General features: G+C 57.6%; 12 protein-coding genes across 12 annotated transcripts; 6 read left to right on the top strand and 6 right to left on the bottom strand.

Annotated features, from left to right (window-relative positions):
- Positions 1-255: 255 nt before the first annotated feature.
- Positions 256-1444, bottom strand: BDY17DRAFT_305669 (uncharacterized protein). The gene has a single exon (XM_033734900.1). It carries the CDS (start codon positions 1223-1225, stop codon positions 602-604), a length of 624 nt encoding a protein of 207 aa, XP_033585275.1. The 5' UTR covers positions 1226-1444; the 3' UTR covers positions 256-601.
- BDY17DRAFT_305668 (ribosomal L28e protein family-domain-containing protein) lies at positions 1445-2647 on the top strand. Its single transcript, XM_033734899.1, has one exon. The coding sequence runs from the start codon at positions 1523-1525 to the stop codon at positions 2576-2578; it is 1056 nt and encodes a 351-aa protein (XP_033585274.1). The 5' UTR covers positions 1445-1522; the 3' UTR covers positions 2579-2647.
- BDY17DRAFT_305667 (putative ER-golgi SNARE complex subunit Bet1) lies at positions 2648-3577 on the bottom strand. Its single transcript, XM_033734898.1, has 3 exons — positions 3511-3577; positions 3027-3426; positions 2648-2961 (listed from the first exon to the last, which is right to left on the bottom strand). Exons 1-3 carry the CDS (start codon positions 3519-3521, stop codon positions 2755-2757), a joined length of 618 nt encoding a protein of 205 aa, XP_033585273.1. The 5' UTR covers positions 3522-3577; the 3' UTR covers positions 2648-2754.
- Positions 3578-3738: 161 nt separating this feature from the next.
- BDY17DRAFT_328225 (ThrRS/AlaRS common domain-containing protein) lies at positions 3739-4874 on the top strand (the record flags this gene model as incomplete). Its single annotated transcript, XM_033737811.1, has 2 exons — positions 3739-3744; positions 4041-4874. 2 exons carry the CDS (start codon positions 3739-3741, stop codon positions 4872-4874), a joined length of 840 nt encoding a protein of 279 aa, XP_033585272.1.
- A 290-nt stretch (positions 4875-5164) lies between these two features.
- On the top strand, positions 5165-6175 carry BDY17DRAFT_57516 (uncharacterized protein). The gene has a single exon (XM_033738519.1). The coding sequence runs from the start codon at positions 5392-5394 to the stop codon at positions 6022-6024; it is 633 nt and encodes a 210-aa protein (XP_033585271.1). The 5' UTR covers positions 5165-5391; the 3' UTR covers positions 6025-6175.
- A 150-nt stretch (positions 6176-6325) lies between these two features.
- Positions 6326-7351, bottom strand: BDY17DRAFT_313978 (Apc15p protein-domain-containing protein; the record flags this gene model as incomplete). The annotated part of the gene is made up of 1 exon (XM_033735778.1): positions 6326-7351. One exon carries the CDS (start codon positions 7349-7351, stop codon positions 6326-6328), a length of 1026 nt encoding a protein of 341 aa, XP_033585270.1.
- A 415-nt stretch (positions 7352-7766) lies between these two features.
- On the top strand, positions 7767-8065 carry BDY17DRAFT_305660 (uncharacterized protein). The gene has a single exon (XM_033734897.1). It carries the CDS (start codon positions 7850-7852, stop codon positions 8030-8032), a length of 183 nt encoding a protein of 60 aa, XP_033585269.1. The 5' UTR covers positions 7767-7849; the 3' UTR covers positions 8033-8065.
- A 1505-nt stretch (positions 8066-9570) lies between these two features.
- Positions 9571-10483, top strand: BDY17DRAFT_57274 (uncharacterized protein). The gene has a single exon (XM_033738515.1). It carries the CDS (start codon positions 9736-9738, stop codon positions 10336-10338), a length of 603 nt encoding a protein of 200 aa, XP_033585268.1. The 5' UTR covers positions 9571-9735; the 3' UTR covers positions 10339-10483.
- Positions 10484-11147: 664 nt separating this feature from the next.
- Positions 11148-12505, top strand: BDY17DRAFT_57348 (uncharacterized protein). The gene is made up of 2 exons (XM_033738516.1): positions 11148-11407; positions 11474-12505. Exons 1-2 carry the CDS (start codon positions 11265-11267, stop codon positions 12387-12389), a joined length of 1059 nt encoding a protein of 352 aa, XP_033585267.1. The 5' UTR covers positions 11148-11264; the 3' UTR covers positions 12390-12505.
- A 1-nt stretch (position 12506) lies between these two features.
- On the bottom strand, positions 12507-14297 carry BDY17DRAFT_57411 (small GTP-binding protein). The gene is made up of 5 exons (XM_033738518.1): positions 14022-14297; positions 13672-13795; positions 13553-13600; positions 13261-13488; positions 12507-13193 (listed from the first exon to the last, which is right to left on the bottom strand). Exons 1-5 carry the CDS (start codon positions 14030-14032, stop codon positions 12999-13001), a joined length of 606 nt encoding a protein of 201 aa, XP_033585266.1. The 5' UTR covers positions 14033-14297; the 3' UTR covers positions 12507-12998.
- A 1-nt stretch (position 14298) lies between these two features.
- Positions 14299-16310, bottom strand: BDY17DRAFT_57410 (uncharacterized protein). Its single transcript, XM_033738517.1, has 5 exons — positions 15999-16310; positions 15919-15939; positions 15671-15845; positions 14866-15617; positions 14299-14806 (listed from the first exon to the last, which is right to left on the bottom strand). The coding sequence occupies exons 1-5, from the start codon at positions 16064-16066 to the stop codon at positions 14593-14595; spliced, it is 1230 nt and encodes a 409-aa protein (XP_033585265.1). The 5' UTR covers positions 16067-16310; the 3' UTR covers positions 14299-14592.
- A 112-nt stretch (positions 16311-16422) lies between these two features.
- BDY17DRAFT_305649 (alpha tubulin) lies at positions 16423-18477 on the bottom strand. The gene is made up of 5 exons (XM_033734896.1): positions 18328-18477; positions 18192-18232; positions 18053-18079; positions 17924-17999; positions 16423-17868 (listed from the first exon to the last, which is right to left on the bottom strand). The coding sequence occupies exons 1-5, from the start codon at positions 18350-18352 to the stop codon at positions 16685-16687; spliced, it is 1353 nt and encodes a 450-aa protein (XP_033585264.1). The 5' UTR covers positions 18353-18477; the 3' UTR covers positions 16423-16684.
- Between the last annotated feature and the right edge of the window lie 3 nt (positions 18478-18480).

Below are 18480 nucleotides of genomic sequence, written 5' to 3'. Positions count from 1 at the left end.
TCTTTGGGGGTCGCACGGCGTTTACAAAGATCCAAACTGCAGAGCATGAACTCACTCGCACACACCGAGTCTTCCATGACAAGGAGAAAGCACAGCATTGGGAAGGGATTCGAGACGGACCTTGCTTGAAGCAGGTGGTACTCGTATCTGTAGATTAGCAACTTTCATAGATAGGCCGGCACGCACTGTTGCGCGATGGTGTCCACTGAGATGCTCGCGTGTGCTGGCGCTGAAATACAGATCTTACTCACCCAACTATGTTGCCTCGTCTTCTTGCCTTTTGTTGTCAAATGTCTTTCTTGCGATATGGACATGGGCTGTGGTGGTGACTTCAAGGAATCACGGCGCGGTTTGATTGGCTGTGACTGTGCGGGCGCTAGCGGGCGTCCTTAAGCATTTACAGTCTTGCGCTCCCGGCGTCAGGCTCGCCAAGTTTGGAGAGGGTCGGGTCCGAGTTCGAACGAAGCTTGCGGTGGAGATGACATTTCCGGGCTCGACGAATGGTTGAATTGCCATTGATAACTCTCTCCGAATTGCGTGGGACACGATCCATGAATAACGAGAGCTGCTCCGTCACTGTCCTCTTCTGTTCCTTCCATGCTCAGGTCACGCTCACAATTTGGCCCTCCGCCAACATCTCTCTGAACAACTGGTTGCTGACCTCGTTCCGTCCCTCCTCATCGAGCTGCTTCAGTACATCCGCAATCCGACTCGCTACCAACTCCCTAGTCACGGCCATCTGATAACTCGTCACAGCCTTGAACGTCACCTTCCACGTCTTCAGCGCCGCTCCCTCCCCGTCCCGCCCGTTCTCCCTAAGCGCAGCAGCCAATAATCTCAGCCTCTTCAAAGCAATGTCTACATGCCAATCGGCCGACAAATGCAGCGTAATCTCGACATGCTGAATGCTGCGCAGCAACTTGTTCGTGCAGTCCACCGGCCCGGCGAACTGGTATTTTGGCCAGCCATCGCCGACGTAGATCTGGATGCGGAAGTGTGCGCGCGCGTAGAGGAAGGGCAGGGCTTCGCGGTAGAGGGCGCGGCTTGTTCTAAGGATGCTGGGGCCCGCGTGGTCGAACCAGCGGTGCAGCGGTTGGGAGATGTAGGTGTCGTTGCGCAGGATGATGAGGGGTTCGACGCGGTTGGGGTAGATGTTGGTGTAGATTTGTTGCCGGATTTCGAGGGGGAGGGTGAAGAGGATCGATGCTTCGCTGGAGGGGGACATTGTTTATGAAGGGATTGGTGCTGCGGTGGATGAATGCATGTGTTGGCTGGCGAGTGGAGTGGTGTTGAAGACAAGGCTATGTCATCACATACAGGCTGTTTCCCTTATCGAGGGAAGCATCGGGCAACGGCTCGACTTTTGGCCATCTCGCGTCTGGCGCACACGACTTTTGGCAAACCCGCCGCCTTCCCCAAATTTTTGGAAATATTGCAACGAGGAATTTCTTTGAACCGGAACACCCACCATCCACCACTTCCCGTCTCTCGTTAGCCTTTAGGTTAACACACACCCGCCAACATGGCCTCCGACGAGATTGTGTGGCAAATTATCAACCAGCAATTCTGCTCGTTCAAACTCAAACTGCCGGGCAACGGCTCGCACCAGAAATCCACCAAAAACACCTTCTGCCGCAACGAGCACAACGTCACCGGCCTCTGCAACCGCCAATCATGCCCCCTCGCCAACTCTCGCTATGCCACCATCCGCGCCGACCCCTCCAACCAGCGGCTCTACCTGTACATCAAGACGATCGAGCGCAGCCACATGCCCAACAAGTGGTGGGAGAAGATCCGGCTGAGCGTCAACTACACCAAAGCGCTGCAGCAGATTGATGAGCGGTTGATTTATTGGCCCAAGTTTTACATTCACAAGTGCAAGCAGCGCTTGACGCGGTTGACGCAGGTGCGTGTCAGGGCGCAGCGGTTGGCGAGGGAGGAGGAGAGGTTGGGCGAGAAGATGGTGACGAGGATGGCGCCGAAGGTGAGGAGGAGGGAGGAGACGAGGGAGCGCAAGGCGGAGGCTGCGGCGAAGATTGAGAGGGCGATTGAGCGGGAGCTGGTGGAGAGACTGAGGAGTGGGGCATATGGCGATCGACCGTTGAACGTGGAGGAGAATGTGTGGAAGAAGGTCATGCGGGGTCTCGAACGCAGCCAGGAAGGCGTGAGGGATGAGGATCTGGATGTTGAGGAAGAAGAGGAGGGAGTGGAATATGAGCGGGAGAGGGAGGGAGAAGAGCTCGATGTTGAATACGTCAGTGACATTGACGAGTCTGACGAAGATGGAGATGCAGGAAGTGACATGGAAGATTTTGATGACTGGTTGGGCGGGGGGAGCGGGGAAGAGAGGGAAATTGACGGTTCGTCTGCGGAAGAGGAGGACGATGATGACGACAGTGAGGGAGACGCAGATGATGCGGAGGCACTGAAGAAGAAGCTCGACTCTCTCAAGCGCAAGAGACCAAGCGAGGCACCTCCAAAGTCGCGCAAGAAGCCTTCCAAGGGTCCAAAGACGAAGATCGAATACGAGTATGTCCAACAGGCGCCGCCGGAGAGGGAGATGGTATTGGCGAAGTAAGAGGCGTGTGCGCAAGATTCGGACGGTTCATAGCTGCCGGACATAGTTTGCAAGTTCTGAGAGCAGGGCTCTCGTATGCTTCCCATGACGCTTTTTCCTGACGACTGTATAATCTCATCTATGCCAGACATCCCATCGCCGGAACACCTCGCTTGAAAACCCCAGACAGTGCCCAATCAAAACAGCCAAACATAAAAGAAGATCAAAGCGACAAAGGCAAAGAAGCCCAGCCACACCCTCCAACCCACGCCCGACCGCTTCGCCATGATCAACATGCGGTTCATTGTGCCTCGTAACCGGTTGCGCGTGCCCTCGAAACTGTCATTCATCTTCTCCGCGAAAGCCGTCGAGTCGCGGATCTCATCGCCAATGGCTATCGTGATCTGCGCAGTAACGATCCTTGTTAGCCCCCTGAGACACACGACGAAGATTGTCATCCATCACATACACTCTTCAACATCTTCACCTTCTCCGTCATAATCCCCACCTGCTCGTCATTCTGACTCTCCAACTCATTGTATACCGCGTCCGCATACCGGCCCTTCTTATCCGGCGTCGCAGATCTATATCCCCCGTCTCCGCTACCGCGCGACACGATATCGTTGGCTCCGGGGTAGGCGCTAAAGGCTCCGTTGGGGGGCGGTGCGGCGCTCAGATGTGAGGAGGAGTTGTTCGGCTGCGATGGGAAGGCGTAAGGGGAGCTATTGTTGCCGTGAAAGGTGCTGTAGGGCGCTGCGGAGGAGGGACGGGAGGAAGGGCCGCCTGCTGTTGCTGAGGTGGGGCGGGAGCGGTTGGGGGGGTTGTCGTAGTTGGAGAAGAGGGCATCGCGGGCGTTGCGCTGGTGGAGTCTGCATGGGAGGGGTCAGTAGCGACTCTTTGGGGGAAGGACGCAAAATGTGATTTTGGCGGCAGGGGAGTCATCTTGTCCGTACCTCGAGGCCATGGTTGATATCTGGACGACGCAGAGGTTTGCGCATCCAAGTTGCACATCGCTTGTACGCCAGGTGTTGAACGGGAGGTTGTAGCCACGTGGACCCGCTTTTCTTCCGCAAAGGGAAAGTTTGCTCCTTCCTTTGTATGTGACTTGGACTTGACTCGACTCTTCAGACCATCTACATTGTTTGCTCGCATAGTTTGCTGGCGTCAGTGGTGGACATTGGATGATTGTGCATATATCACGGCATTCATCTTTCTCTGCATCTCTTTCCTTTTCTTCTCGCAGAGCTATTTCATCCTCATCCGTACAGGGACGGCACTGGCATGCTTTCACTGTCATCCATCAGACACTAAATCAAGTCATCCATAGTCGACGGCGCACGATAGGCCCCTACAGGACATATTCAAACTCATCACCTCTGCCATCTGGATACTCGATTCTTCATACCTTGAACAGTCCCTCCAAGATGGTAAGGCAGAAGCAAAGGCCCCCTTCCACAACCACAGCCGCTGACAAGCATCGCAGCCCGGACAAGCACCCAACGGCGCATCCTCCGACCACACGCATCTTCTTTTCCAGGAAAACGCCAAGTTATACTCCCACCAGGTCAGCATACAATCCATCATCCCCTTTGCGGATCTCGACGAGGCGAACCGCGCACTATACAAAGCTGGAACGGACTCAGATCATGCCATCATCACCAACGAAACCATCTTCCATCCCCAAGGAGGCGGCCAGCCCTCTGATGAAGGCAAGATGGAAGCTTCAAACGCCACATTCGACGTGGCGATGGTCCGCATGGACGCCGTGAACCAAGGCCGCGTCCTTCATTTCGGTCGTTTCGTCTCCGGAAACCCAGATGCCCTCCCTTCCGACTCCCCCATCACCCAGCACATAGACGTAGACAAACGAATTTTCTACTCCAGATACCACTCCGCCGGCCACGTCCTTGGCGCCGCCGTTCGCGCCCTCCTCGAGAAGGAAATCCCTGGCTTCGACGAGCTGAAAGCCTCTCACGTCCCTGGCTCCGCGGCTTGCGAATTTCAAGGCTCCATCGATGGTAAATGGAAAGCGGACATCCAGCAGAAAGTTGACGAGTACATTGCGGCCGACATGCCTATTGAGATCGACTGGTGGAGCCAAGAGGACTTCGAGAAGGAAGGCCTGCAGCGACTCGTGCCCGATCCGGCTATCTTTGATTCCGTGCCGGGTGGGAAGTTGAGGGTTGTGAGGATTGTGGGTGCGGAGATTTATCCCTGCGGCGGCACGCATGTGGATAGTACGGAGGGGTGTGGAAAGACGACTGTGAAGAAGGTTTCGAGGGCCAAGGGGACGAGCAGGGTCAGTTATCTTTTATGAGGTTGGTGGGTGTGGAGGTCCTGGTGTCGCAGCAAGGTGAGTGGTGCGTTCGCTGTTGGACTCCTTCGACCGTGGTGCTCGAGACTGACGTGTCGTCGGAAAAAGGTGACTTACAACGGTGAATAGCGTGGACCGGAGGTGACTGCAGCGAGTTGCAGCGAATAAACGGAGACCGTACGCGAAAGTAAAATAAAAATCGAACACGAATATAAAGCGAACACCGGACGCGGGAGATGTAGTCAACCTTTGGCGAATGGCGATCGAGGTACACTTCCGTTACACCAACCGCTCGAGGCTTTGCGCTTTGGCCTTGCTGGAGTGGACCTGCACAACTTCCTCCACTGGACTCTTCGCCTCCACACCTGTCGCACGCGACAGATCGTTGCTGTCGGATCGCACACGCCTCGAACAGCGCTTCCTACCGTCTTCTCGCTTCCCTCTCCCACATCACGAAGCGCAGAGCGGGGATTGAGCAAGCTTCCAACTCATCGACAAATGAGCCCACAGAAGCGTCAACATGGTCAAGCTCATCTGCCCGATCTGCCAAACGACCAAGTTCGAGATAGCAGGTGGTAAGTCGACGATCAGACTTCCATCGAGACCAACGGATATCTCCCTCGGCTCGTTACTAACCGGTCTACCAGGAGACCAAGACCGTATTACCCAATATACCGTCACCCGACACCTCCAATCCGCGCACAACGTCACCATCACCGACGAGCAACTCCCCGCTCTACGCAAGCGTCAGAACAAAGTGTGGCGCCGGCTGTACAACAAAGTCGTCGCCAAGCGCCACACCACTTCCCGCCTCTACCAGCAAGACTGGGAGGCGTTCGCAGACGACGCGGCCGGCGTGGGGATGCCGACGAAAAAGTCCACACAGAAGTTCCTTGGCCAGGAGCGCGATGTCATGGACGCTGAGGATGACAGTGAGGACGAGAGTGAGGAGCGCGACTGGCGGAGGGATCCGCGCGGGCTGGAGGCCAAGGCTGACAGCGAGCGGTTCGAGCAAGGGGGCGTGGAGAGGGGGTATGCGCCGAGTGAGAGGTGGTTGCAGAGCCCGGTTGATGTGGAGGCGTCGGCGAAGCTGCGCGTGGGGTCGTTGTTGAGGATGGCTGGGTTTGCGCGTGAGAGTGATGTGGCCAGCTAATGTAACGAATGGATACATACTAAAGTCTCTACTCGCGCTCAGACCATGACTGATGGCGCTATGAACTTGCCACGCTTTTAGAAGGGTATGCCTCGAGCTTACGCAATGGTAGCATACCCTCTTCGTCATATCGTCGTCAGAATCATCGCTCTCTCGAGACCGTCCATCAGCCTGTCTTGCCTCCTCGAGCTCGTGGCAGGCGTGGACGGCTGACCAACTCTCCCAAACCGTCTCGAGGCATTCGAGTCAGTGTGGTAATTTGCTTTTGGTTTCGTCAAGCTCGCACGGCAAGAGGAGGTATTCAACTCAGCCGCCCTCTGCGTGCCCTCGCCCTCGCCGCACCACCACGACCACGTTGCATCACCGGGCTGCTGCCCACAAACGAGCTCTCCAGGATCGAACTGCCCAGATTGAAGTTCCCGGGACTTCTCAACAGCGTTTCGGCACCTGTAAGGCCTCGCATATGCTCTGGGGAGTCCCTGGTCGTGGCAGTTGCGGCGACGGGAGTACCCTCCTGCATGCGCGCGCGCATCAACCCCGTTGGAGCGGGGGAGGAGTCCTCATCGGCAGCTTCTGACGAGCTGTCCTCCTCCTCGGTATCCGTGTGTTGATAGCTGCCCGCTTCGGGAATCGAGTCGTCGAGGTTGCGCTCTTCGTGCTCCACGCCCAGTTCCTCTTCATCTCTTGCTGCGCCCGTGAGCTCTGCTTCCTCTTGTAATTCATACTGCTGTTGTTGCTCCCCTTCAAGCACGACATGACTTCCTTCCACCAAGCTGTCCTCGTTAAACGTCACATCTTGCCCCTCATCATCCTCCTCCTCCTCCTCTCCCTGCGTCCCTTGCTCATCCGCATCAGGAATATCATCGTCCAAATCCCTCTCTTCTTCGTCCCCCTCCTCCTCCCCAACACCCCCAATCTCCTCCACAGCAGCATGCGCCCTCACCCTCGCCTCCTCAACCTCCTGCCGAGCCTGCAAATCCCGCAACCCCTGCTCCTGGCGCGCCAACTCCTCCTGCTCCGCAATCTCCGCCTCCTCCTCCCTCTGCGCCTGCAGCGTTTTCGCCACGCCGGGAGGCCGGATCCATGATGCGCCGAAGTCGCGGATGGCGGCTTTGCGCGCTGCGATTGTGCTTTCTGCCTCGGTGAGGAGGGCGAGGGGGGCGCGCGCGTTGTGTGCGTGCGATCTGTGGGTGGAGGGGTCGGCGCGTGGTTGGCGGTGGGGGAGATGGTCGGTGGTGGATGTGCGTGGGGGTGGGGAGTCGGGGCGGGGGCGGAAGTGGGTTGGGAAGATGTCGCTTTGGGGTGGGATCAGAGGGAGGGAGAGCATATTGGTAGTGTGTGGGAGGTGTTGTTGGAGGGGTGGGAGTGTAGCTTTTGCTTATCGAGTTGCGTCAGGGGGGATGGTGTTCATGGCGACTGCAGATTCCAGACAGCACACGCAGAGGCGACACGTTCGAGAATCTTGGGAGCAGTGTGCTTCGTAGAGGAGGGAAGACGTGAAGGAAGCAAGGTAGGATGTTGACATGAGGTGTAGTGTTTGGGGAACGCCCGAGCACAAGCCGCGTATATTCCAGTCTGCGAACTGCCAGTTCCCAAGGCTGCGGACTCTGCACCTGCATGTGCTTACCCGCCCGCCTAATGAACGAGCGGCACTTGCTCACACGATTCACGATGAGCCAAGCTTCCATTGTAAGTTCCAGTCGAGCGTGAACTTTCTGATGCACAGCACTATGGATTAGTCGCCCGTGATGGCCACGCTCGCAATCTTCGCCCAGTCTTGCATGCCACGTTGAACGCAAGGCTGTGACCCGGGTCCACGGTTGACATGCCAAACACCTACAACGGAGGCTTGACTCAACAGCACTGCCGGGAACATTCGCTACTATGTGCCGGACTGCTGAATATCATACACCGAGTCGTATGGGGTAGGCCGTGCCTCGAAGCTCACCAGCACACCACGCACATACCATCACACTCAGCGACACGCAGGCGGGAGTCCGCAGTGTAAGTAAGGATGGGTACAAAGCAGTGAACAGAGGACGCAGATATACCGAGGGCCAGTCTGATAAGCGGCGCCCATTCCTAGGCCTTGCGACGAGAAGCTTCACGTGATCAGTGGCAGACAAGACGGCAGTACAAGTAAGGCTACGAAACACCAGCTCCCTTGCTTTGACAGGGGTCCATGGAGTTGCGACGCCGAGGAGCTGCAGTTATTCCAGGTTTACCCTGGCTCGTCGCATGACGAGTTGCTGAGCGCCGACAGACACTCTTGATCGGGAGATATTGCCGAGTCACACAATCAACCCGGGGCTGGCGGCAACAATGAAAATTCTGGAGACCAGGATTCTCCCAAGAAGAAGAGGAAAAAAAAGGCGGAAGACGTGGAGCATGGAGCGGGAGCAAAGTGCCCAGAGGAGTGCCCAGCGATGCGCCGTGCCCACATTGCCAATTGCTGTCTCTGCCTGCGCCAATGGCACACCGAGTACTTTGCGCAGTTTGCTGCGCACCTCATCCTTGTACAAGTATGCGGGACGATGCAGTACTGCGCGCACGCGACCGTTTGGGCGCGATGGCAACGCACCGAAGATCAACAACCAGCAGAAAGGAATACAGTAATCCTCCGACGATTTCGGCAAACCACGTGTAGCGCCGCCACTGGAGCGGGCGGCGGGCCGGATGTGTATCGTTATCATCGCAAGATCCATCAACCAGACGTGGTGCCAGCGCATACAATGCAGGCTCATTGGCCAGTAGAGGGACAGAAGCAATAAAACTGCCATGGATCACCAATAAGGAACGTGTCGAGAGTTTGGGAAAAAGCGGGCGGCAATTGAACTTTACCCACAGCCTCGGCGCCATGAGTGGCCGGCGCTGCCCCTGACGGCTCTCCGCCCATCGAATCGGGACACACGCCGAAATTCCCCCATTGCGAGCCATATCGACGCTCCAGAGTCCATCTTGCCTCGCGCACAACGACGCGGAATCGAGTTCGCGCGGACTTCGTTGGGATGGAACAGGGCATTGCGGGCCAAATGACACCGGCGGCGCAATCAAACTGCGCGCGCATCATCATTCGCCTCTTCGCCTATGGGCTGCGTGCTGGGTGGCAGGTTGGCGACGCTGGATGAAACGGGGCTAGCCGCTTGGGGCAAGGTTTGATTGGAGGTCAAGAGTGGTCCAACGGCTCCCTAAGGCTTGGGCCAATTTGCGCGCTCGCCGGGGCGTGTGTGTGTACGTGCGGTGATATGTCCACGGGTCAGGGGGCGCGCCGTCGACGATGCCATCGGCCCTCCCCTGCAAGCCTCCTCGGCCTCGAGTCTGTCGCTTCCGAGTCCTTTCCTCCCCTCCCTTCTCCTCCTCTCTTCTCTCTTGCATCTGCATGTCTTGGAGCGTCTCAGCGTGAATACATTTCACCCGTCCCTCCCTCGTCACTCTTTTGATCCCCCTCGCGCACCACAGTCACTCATTTATTCCCTTTCTTGCTGGACAATCAGAGCAACGGCAGCGCCGTCAGTCATCCACCGCCCACAACAAACAAACGATCAACACAACCACACCACGTCTTTTCGCGTCCCGAACGTCGTCCCACGATCCGCTGTGCGTAGATAACACGATCCGCTCGAGTCCCTTGCCCGTCCACGCACGCACACACACACGTACCCCGTACAACACACGCGTTTTTCCAAACACAACCTACCGCAAACCGCCAAGATGCTGTTCACCGACCTCTCTATCGCCGCGCTCCTCGCCTCGACGGCCGCCGCCGTGCCTTTCGCCGGCCACGACCACTCCCACCGTCACTTGCACCGCAAGCAGAGCAACGGCAACACGTTCAACATCAACGTCGTCAACAGCTGCTCGAGCTCGCGCTCCGTCGGCCTCTTCCAGATCACCAGCGCCTTCCAGATGCTGTCCATGTCGACGCCCGTCACCCTGCAGCCCGGCGAGAACACGACCGTCGCCGCGCCCTACCAGCTCGCCGGCATGCGCCTGTCCGGCACCGCCGACCAGGGCACCGCCGCCCAGTGGCTGCCCCAGGCTCTGTTCGAGTTCGGGTACAGCGCGTGGGGCAGCGTCGAGGGCACCGCCTACGACCTCAGCTTGATGACCGGCACCACCGACGGCATGTCCGTCGTGCCCGCCAACTCCAACTGCGAGTCCAAGTCCTGCTCCTCGCCCCTCGACTGCCCCGTCTCGCAGGCCTGGACCAACCCCAACCAGGACGCCATTGGCAGCCCGGCCGACACGACTTGCTACTACGGCCTCACCGACTTTGACGTCGTCTTCTGCCCGTCGTCGTCGTCTTCTTATTAAGCAATTGGAGAGGGGGAGGAGAGAGAGAGGGTCATGAGCTGTTTGGAGATTTCGGTTCTTGTTTTTGGATCCTCATTCTTTTGATTGTTTGTGTCAACACATCTTTATAGGTTTTGAGATTTTTGGAATCAAGTCATCTCAAGTGCAGTACGGTCTTTCCACACTACTATTGCTCAAAGAGATATGACGAAAGGGTGACTTAGCTTCACACTCCATGACTGGATGCTGAATATGAGTGGGCTTGGGCTCGCCCCGACCGGCCTGTAAGGCTGCACAAGTCAGTCAAGCAGTCACCATCTTCGTCCACCGCCGCCCACGTCAGCTGCGTCGCTGGCACAGCCCAGTCCGAGACCTGCTAGCTGGCGGCACTGACGAAACGCCGCAGATGAAACGCGTGACAAGCATGAAACGCTTCCAGTTCCAGCAGCGCAAGGTGCATACTCGGATCCAGACGACAGGTCGCAAAGTGATGCAAGGCGAGAATGCGAGAGGCTGGTCAGGCAAGCGAGTGTCGTCGTAGCAAGGTGCGTCGCACAGCTCTCGAGCAGTGGTACGGGCCGGGGGGTTTGTACGAGTGTGGAACGGTAGCATGCAGTGGCACGCTGGCTGCACGTGTGTGGCTTATGCCAAACGCGGCGGCAGTCATGCAGCTGGCTTCGCCACCAGCCTCGTCGGTTTGACTGTGACGGCATCGTGCTTGGGAATGCTCTGTACGCGGCTCGTATGGTAGCGGACAGGAAGAGAAGGTGTATCCTGACAGTTGAGCCAGGTCGTCCCTGCCTTACTACAGCTCTCGATCTGGAAAGGCGGATGCACGCGTGGCGACCAATCGCAGCTGCCCTCAAGTGACGCCATCTCGTGATATTCGCAAAAGTTCACATTCTTCAGGCCTTCCCTTCTACACCGCACCCTTCAACACTCTTGGTATGGACAACACGAAATGCTCGTTTCAGAGCCTTCCCGTGGAGCTTCGTCTACTCATCTACTCCTTTGCGCTCGTGGAATCCCCGGTCATCACCATCGGCACCGCGGAGCTGGTGGGATCGCATTCCGACATTGTGCATAGGCTGTACGTCGCGTGCCCTCTTGCATTTGCACCGCGCCTCACACCGAGACCGAGACTGACGGAAACCAGATACGCCGACCACCGCAAGCCCTTCCCCGGCATACCGCACCACCACGAACCCGTCATCGAAGCAGCCTACGACCCCCACCTCCTCTCCCTCACCAACCCAGCAATCGTCCACCTTCCCCCAGCCCTTACCAATCCACCCTCCCACCCCCGACTCCCCATAATCCCCGCAACAACCCTCTCGAGCCTCCTCCTCGTAAACAAACAAACCCACTCCGAACTCACCCACCACCTCTCCACCACCACAAACCACCCCAACCTGCACACCTCCCTCTTCCTCTCCTTCCCCGCCGGCCTGCACGTCCTCACCACCCTCGCCCCCACCCTCGTCCGCCAAACCCGCAGCATCCACCTCGCGGGCATCTACACATCAGGCAACTTCGACGCCTCCCACGCCGTCTGTCTGCCCCTCAGCCAGCGCCTGCCCCCAGCCCCATACGCGCAAAAACACAACGCGAACTTCACGCCCAACACCGCCGCCGAGCTGGGCGCGCTCATAACCTCCCTCTTCGGGCCGGAGCCGCGGTACCCCGGCGTTGCGAAATTGGAACTCAGAATCTACTACCCTGGTTCCAGCAGTTACAACGCCGTGTGGGGCGACGACGATAGTCCGACGTGCGTAGCGCTGCGCAGCATCTTCGCCGGCGAAGTGGGGATTGAAATCTGGCGGGGGCAGAGAGGGACAGGCGTATATCTCAGTGCGTCGCGGATGCCTGTGGAGGGGACGGGCGAGGCGCAGCCGAAGAAGCGACATGTGAGTACGGTGTGGAGGAGACTGGAGGAGGGGCGGAGAGGGGAGCCGGCGTGTGGGAGTTGGGTCGTCGATCCCAAGTGGCCCGAGTGGGAGGCGAGGCACCGTTTTGACGGCGGCGCGGGCGCGGTGGTAAGCGGTGAGGTCTCTGCTGTTGCTGGGGCTTAGAGAATGCTCGCTGGATGGAGAGCTGGAGATGTGCGACGACCTGAATACTCTTTCTTGAGGATTAATGACGATAATGACGTTGCATGTTCCACCTGCATCCTATCTACCCAGACCTACCCCATGTCTCTCATGTCCTTCTCCTTTATTGCACAGTAGTCGATAGGTACGGATGGCGAGAAGTAGTACAGAAGGGAGAATTCAACAGTCTACGATTGCAAAGAGTATGTCGATACGCCGCTCTCGCACCGAAGGCAACACCGGTAGGTAGCTATGGCTATAGATGTCTCCGCGAAACGTGCACCTTTCGATTCAAGATCGAGTCATTATCGCACGCTCACAGAGGGAGAGCTCCATTCAAGGAAGCAATCCATTACCAAATCCGCCACGCGCCTTCCCCCGTCCTCCCTCATTCTCGTGCCGCCTCCATCCATCCATCCACTACCCAGGAAAGAAAAGAAGAAAACACAAAAACCCCCAATCAAGAAAAAAGCAACGATCTAGACATGCTCGAACGCCCGCGTCATGTTGATTGAAGATCATGCAAAGCAAGCAAGCCCAAGCATCCAAACGTGTGTTTTCCGTCTTTCCTGCTCGAGATCTCGTCTGCATTTAACAGCAGCCGCCGGCGCTGCCGGATTGCACGCCTTGGCCTTGCCCGACTTGCACGGTGGGCTTGTTGTTGACCGTCGTGTTGCCCATGCGCTCCTTGATTTGGCGCGCCATGGTGAGGAAGGCTTGCTCGACGTTCTGCGCGTTCTTCGCCGACGTCTCGAGGAAGGGGATGCCGAGGGAGTCTGCGAATTCCTGTGTTGGGAGAAGGGGTCATGTCAGCGCCATGGCCTCTTTAAGAGTCGGGGATGTATGGCCTCACCTTCGCCACGGTGTACTCCACCACCTTCTTGTCCGTCATATCGCTCTTGTTGCCCACCAGCAGCTTGTTCACACCCTCGGTGGCGTAGCGGTCAATCTCCTGCAGCCACTGCTTGACGTTGTTGAAGCTGTCCATGTCGGTGACATCGTACACGACGCAGATGCCGTGCGCGCCACGGTAGTAGGAGGATGTGATGGTTCGGAATCGCTCTTGTCCGGCTGTGTCCCACTGTAGCACTTGCGTCAGCCACTGCCCCTCGCTACAAACGCAAGGATGAATGTGGAGGTCGTACAATCTGCAACTTCACCGTCTTGCCATCAAGCTCGATCGTCCTGATTTTCTGTACCAGGCGGCGTCAGTATACCCAGCACTTCCTTCTCTCTTCCAATGTATAGTGGTGGTGCAACGTACGAAGTCGACGCCGATGGTGGAGATGTAGCTCTCGGTGTAGGTGTCATCCGCGAACCGCAGCAGAAGACATGACTTTCCAACGCCGGAGTCACCGATGAGGAGGAGTTTGAAGAGGTAATCGTATCTGCAGGGTGCATTTAAGTCAACTAGACGTCCTCGGTGATGGGATGTGTCGCGATGGACAGCTCGTTGCGGGTCCATTCAAGGCGGCGGTGGTGGTAGTAGTAGAGATAGGAGTACTCTGCGTAAGTTAAGTCTGTCAGTCTACGGTTCACAGCAGGGATAGAGTCCCGACGGCTTCAAGTACTCCTGAAGCGCCGAGAGAAGCCCTTTGACAGGTAGCTTACCACTCTGGATTCATGATGGCGATGGCTGCAGTCCGGTAGGCACTACTCTATCGCTTTGTTTCCGAAGTGTGTCTGGTGCGGCTGGCGGGGGGCACGGCGATGCGAAGAGAAGGACGAGAATCGGAGAATCAGAAAGGAGCAGACAAGTGTGTTTCCCGAGGGACTGGCTTGCGCAACGAGGTTAGGGAATCGGTGGCGGTGATGGGCGTTGAAGGGGGGAGGGCGGATGATGTCTTGGAAGCAGCCTGCACTTGACAACGAACGGGAGCCCCAGCGGCGGTTGCGTTTACCCACTTTTAGACTTTGCGCTAGCGGAGTTTCCACGTCGCCGATCATGTGATGTTGGAAAGATGAGATATCTAGCAGGCCGGAGGTCTGTGAAAAGTACTCACAGTTTAGTACGCCCTCCATGGCCGATGATACGATTGGAAGAGACGTATGCTGCTTCATGTCATGTCGTGATTATATCAGGCTGCGCACACTACGAAACTGGGTCTGCCTCCAGGCGTGACCAGATGACCAGCTCAGGCGTGCAAAGAGAACAAACGAAAACGCTTAAGACGATGCCGTATGACTACCTCACCCTCATCATCTCCAGCCCGGATTGGGAGGCTGTTGGTACTGTTGCTGCCCTCCGTACCCTCCTTGTCCATTCGACTGTCCATACCCGCCTGCATACCCTCCTCCCTGCTGAGAATTGGGCGAGTAGGCCTGATACTGTTGCTGATGCTGTGGATTCGGATGCGAGTCGTGGGGTGGAGGCGGTGGGAAGGATTGTTGTCCGTAACCGGATTGCTGTTGCGCATATTGGCCGGGAGGGGGTGGAGGGAAGGACTGTTGACCGTACTGGTTGGACGCAGAGCCGTAATTCTGCTGTGCCTGCTGTCCGTATGGCGCTCCTGATGCTCCTCCGTACCCGCCTTGCGGGCCAGGGCTTGACTGGTACTGGTTCTGTGAGTATTGGTTGTAGTTGTTTGACTGTGATCCTCCATAGCCTCCTTGCGGCCCTTGCTGTCCTTGTTGTCCGTAGGGCGGATGCTGCTGACCACCATGCTGTCCTTGTCCCGGAGGTTGATAACTTCCACCCTGCGGCGCGAACCCTGAAGGCGTGGAACTGTGCGAGCCCGAAGGCTGATACGCAGTCGGAGGCGCAGTGCCACTGTACGTCCCACCGGCTCCCCCGGAATGCGAGTAGCCGTATTGGTTGCCGCTCGTGTTGTGTGGTTTGCCGCCGCCGAAGAAGCTACCGGCCAGTGAACTCAGACCGCCGCCAAGGCCGCCACTTTGATGTTGGCTTTGGCTCTGCCCTGTTTGCCCGCTCTGGCCGCTGTGAGAGGATGACCCGCCGAGGAACTGCCCAGCGAGGGAGCCAAGGCCCGACGACTGGTGTTGTTGTCCACTTGAGCTCGAAGTGTTATGATTGCCTCCTCCTAAAAAGGACTGGGCCAAGCCTCCGAGTCCAGATTGTTGCTGAGAGCTTCCACTCGATGGGCCGTGGCCGCCTGTTCCAAAGAATTGTTGCGCGAGTCCACCCATGCCGGACTGGCTTTGAGAGGAGTTCGTCTTGCCGCTATGCATGTACATCTTCAAGAGGTCACCCTGTGTAACCCCAGTCAGCGATGTGTCACCCAACGCATGGGATTATATCTTACACCCAAGCTCCGATCCCCCTCTTGCCCATCCATACCCCTCGTCTCTTCAGACCCCGGCGGTGGGTAGGGGCTGTCTTGTGCAGGCGTCGCACCAGGCGTAGGGATCTGGGCCGCCGCTTTCGTCGGAGTCTCCCACGTTGACTCGCCGGTGCTGATTTGCACAAAGTAGTATTTCCTTGATCTTTCAGGTGGATGTTAGATTCACGATCCTCGAGGCAGCAGGTCTCTCATCGTAGGTGGGCACGTACTTGGCATCCCATTGTGCAATCCTGGATTGAACACAGTCAGTACGGAGATGCTCGGAAGTATAGAGAGGAGAGTAACATACCATCCCGGAGGCAGAGAGGGCGGCGCATACTCGGGCCCTGCATCAGGCGAGCCTGGTGGTTCTGCCATCTCGCTTTGACAAGTGTGCAGCAAAGGTAGGGTTTATTGCGATTGACGAGGATGCATCAACGGAGCGCTGGAATGTTTCAGGTGTGCGGCGTCAGAGCAGAGCAGAGAAAGAGAAGAGGAGGGGAGTTGTCGAGAGAGTAAAGGGACCAGCGAAGGGCGAAGGCGGGCAGGGCATGCACACGTGAAGTCATCGCCCGCGGGAAAGCCAACGTGCTCAGATCTACATTTACGCGCACGCGATGCATTGGCAAAGGGCGCCGGACGGTCTGAGCCGTCATCTTGCGGGACTCTAGGTAAGCGTTGAACGAAGGGGCGATGAAGTGTGTGGCTGTGTGCATTGCGCTAGGTCATGGATGACGGCTCACGGGCATGGCAATCCTGCCAGCTTGGCAGGTGATGGAACCGGGGAAGCATAGACTGCGGATGCACTCGACAAAAGAACCTCAAGCATACTCTCTGCAAGTAGTGGCCTATTCTGTGCTGCAATCTCAAAACAACGCTCTCAGTATCCTCCTCCCTCTCCACTGTTGCTCCGTTCGGTGGCAGTCCCAAGTGGGTGCTTTGCAGCGAGTCACAATCTTCACACGCTTCAAGTCATGTTCGCGTCGATGCAGGAGCCTAGTACTCCGCCTCGGCGCCCTCATCACCCTCGGTAGAGTCGGCAGCAACCTCCTCGTAGTCGCGCTCGAGGGCAGCGAGATCCTCGCGAGCCTCCGAGAACTCGCCCTCCTCCATGCCCTCGCCCACGTACCAGTGCACAAAGGCGCGCTTGCTGTACATGAGATCGAACTTGTGAGAGAGCGACGACCACGCCTCGGCAATGGCGGTGGTGTTGGACAGCATGCAGACGGCACGGCTGACCTTGGCCAGATCCCCGTTGGGCACCATCTGCGGTGGCTGGTAGCAGATGCCGATCTTGAAGCCGGTCGGACACCAGTCCACAAACTGAATGGTGCGCTTCGTCTTGAGCGTGGCGACGGCTTGCTGGACGTCGACGGGCACGACATCGCCGCGGTAGAGCAGACAGGTGGCCATGTACTTGCCATTGCGGGGATCGCACTTGACCATCTGGCTGTTGGGCTCGAAGCACTGCATGCTGATCTCCTGCACGCTGTTGGCCTCGTGGGCCGCCTTGGCTGCGGAGACGATGGGGGCGTAGGCGACGAGGGGGAAGTGGATGCGGGGGTAGGGGACGAGGTTGGTCTGGAATTCGTTGAGATCGACGTTGAGCGAGCCATCGAAACGCAGGGAGGCGGTGATGGACGAGACGACCTGGGCGATGAGACGGTTCAGGTTCTCGTAGCCGGGGCGCTCCAGGCCCAAGTTGCGACGGCAGATGTCGTAGATGGCATCGTTGTCGACCATGAAGGAGCAGTCGCTGTGCTCAAGAGTGGTGTGGGTGGTCAGGATGGAGTTGTACGGCTCGACGACCGAGGTGGCGACCTGAGGGGCCGGGTAGACACAGAACTCCAGCTTGCACTTCTTGCCGTAGTCGACGGAGAGACGCTCCATCAACAACGCCCCGAAACCAGAGCCGGTACCACCGCCGAAGCTGTGGAAGACGAGGAAGCCTTGGAGGCCCGAGCAGTTGTCCGCCACACGCCTGACCTTGTCCAGCACCTGGTCAATGAGCTCCTTGCCGACGGTGTAGTGGCCGCGGGCGTAGTTGTTGGAGGCGTCCTCCTTGCCAGTGATCATCAACTCGGGGTGGAAGAGGCTGCGGTAGGGGCCGGTGCGGACTTCGTCGACCACGTTGGGCTCGAGATCGCAGTAGATGGTGCGGGGAACGTATTTGCCATTGCCTACGCGTACGTTAGTAGTCATGTTCATGTCCAATCACGCAAGTATCACGCATACCGGTCTCGGAGAAGAAGGTGGAGAATCCGTGGTCATCATTGTTGGCCTTGCGCTCCTCGGTGAGGAAACCGTCGGGCTACATGGGATGTCAGTGTGCTTCCTCATCTCTTGTCGACCATTGGTGCTCACCTGAATGCCGTGCTCGAGGCAGTAGAGCTGTAGTTGTTCCAATGTCAGTATATGTCTCTTCGAGGCCCCTAGGCACCCAATTTCGTCCGTGCTCGACGGCCAAATCTTCAATTTTCCCTCCAAAGATGGGTTGACTGACCTCCCAGCAGCTGTTGGCGATCTGGCAGCCGGCCTGGCCGACTAAAACGCGTCGGTTGTCAGCATATCTTCAATTGTCTCCGTGTCCCCCTATCAGGCGGTCAAGGCGCGTGGGGCCGGGAAGGGGGTAAACACACCGTTCAAACTGATGACTTCGCGCATCTTGACGGGTTGGAGAGGTGGAAAGGGTGGTGTGCGTCTTCGGAGACGGGTGAGAGGGAGGTGGGAGGTGGGAGGATGCTGTGATGCACGACAGCAGGGCGACGCGGTGTGTTTGGTGTCCGAAGTGC

This window comes from Neohortaea acidophila (assembly GCF_010093505.1).
Source record: "Neohortaea acidophila strain CBS 113389 unplaced genomic scaffold BDY17scaffold_13, whole genome shotgun sequence".
Lineage (NCBI taxonomy): Eukaryota > Fungi > Ascomycota > Dothideomycetes > Mycosphaerellales > Teratosphaeriaceae > Neohortaea > Neohortaea acidophila.
Note: the sequence above shows the minus strand (reverse complement) of the source record. Positions and strands in the feature narration are given on the sequence as shown.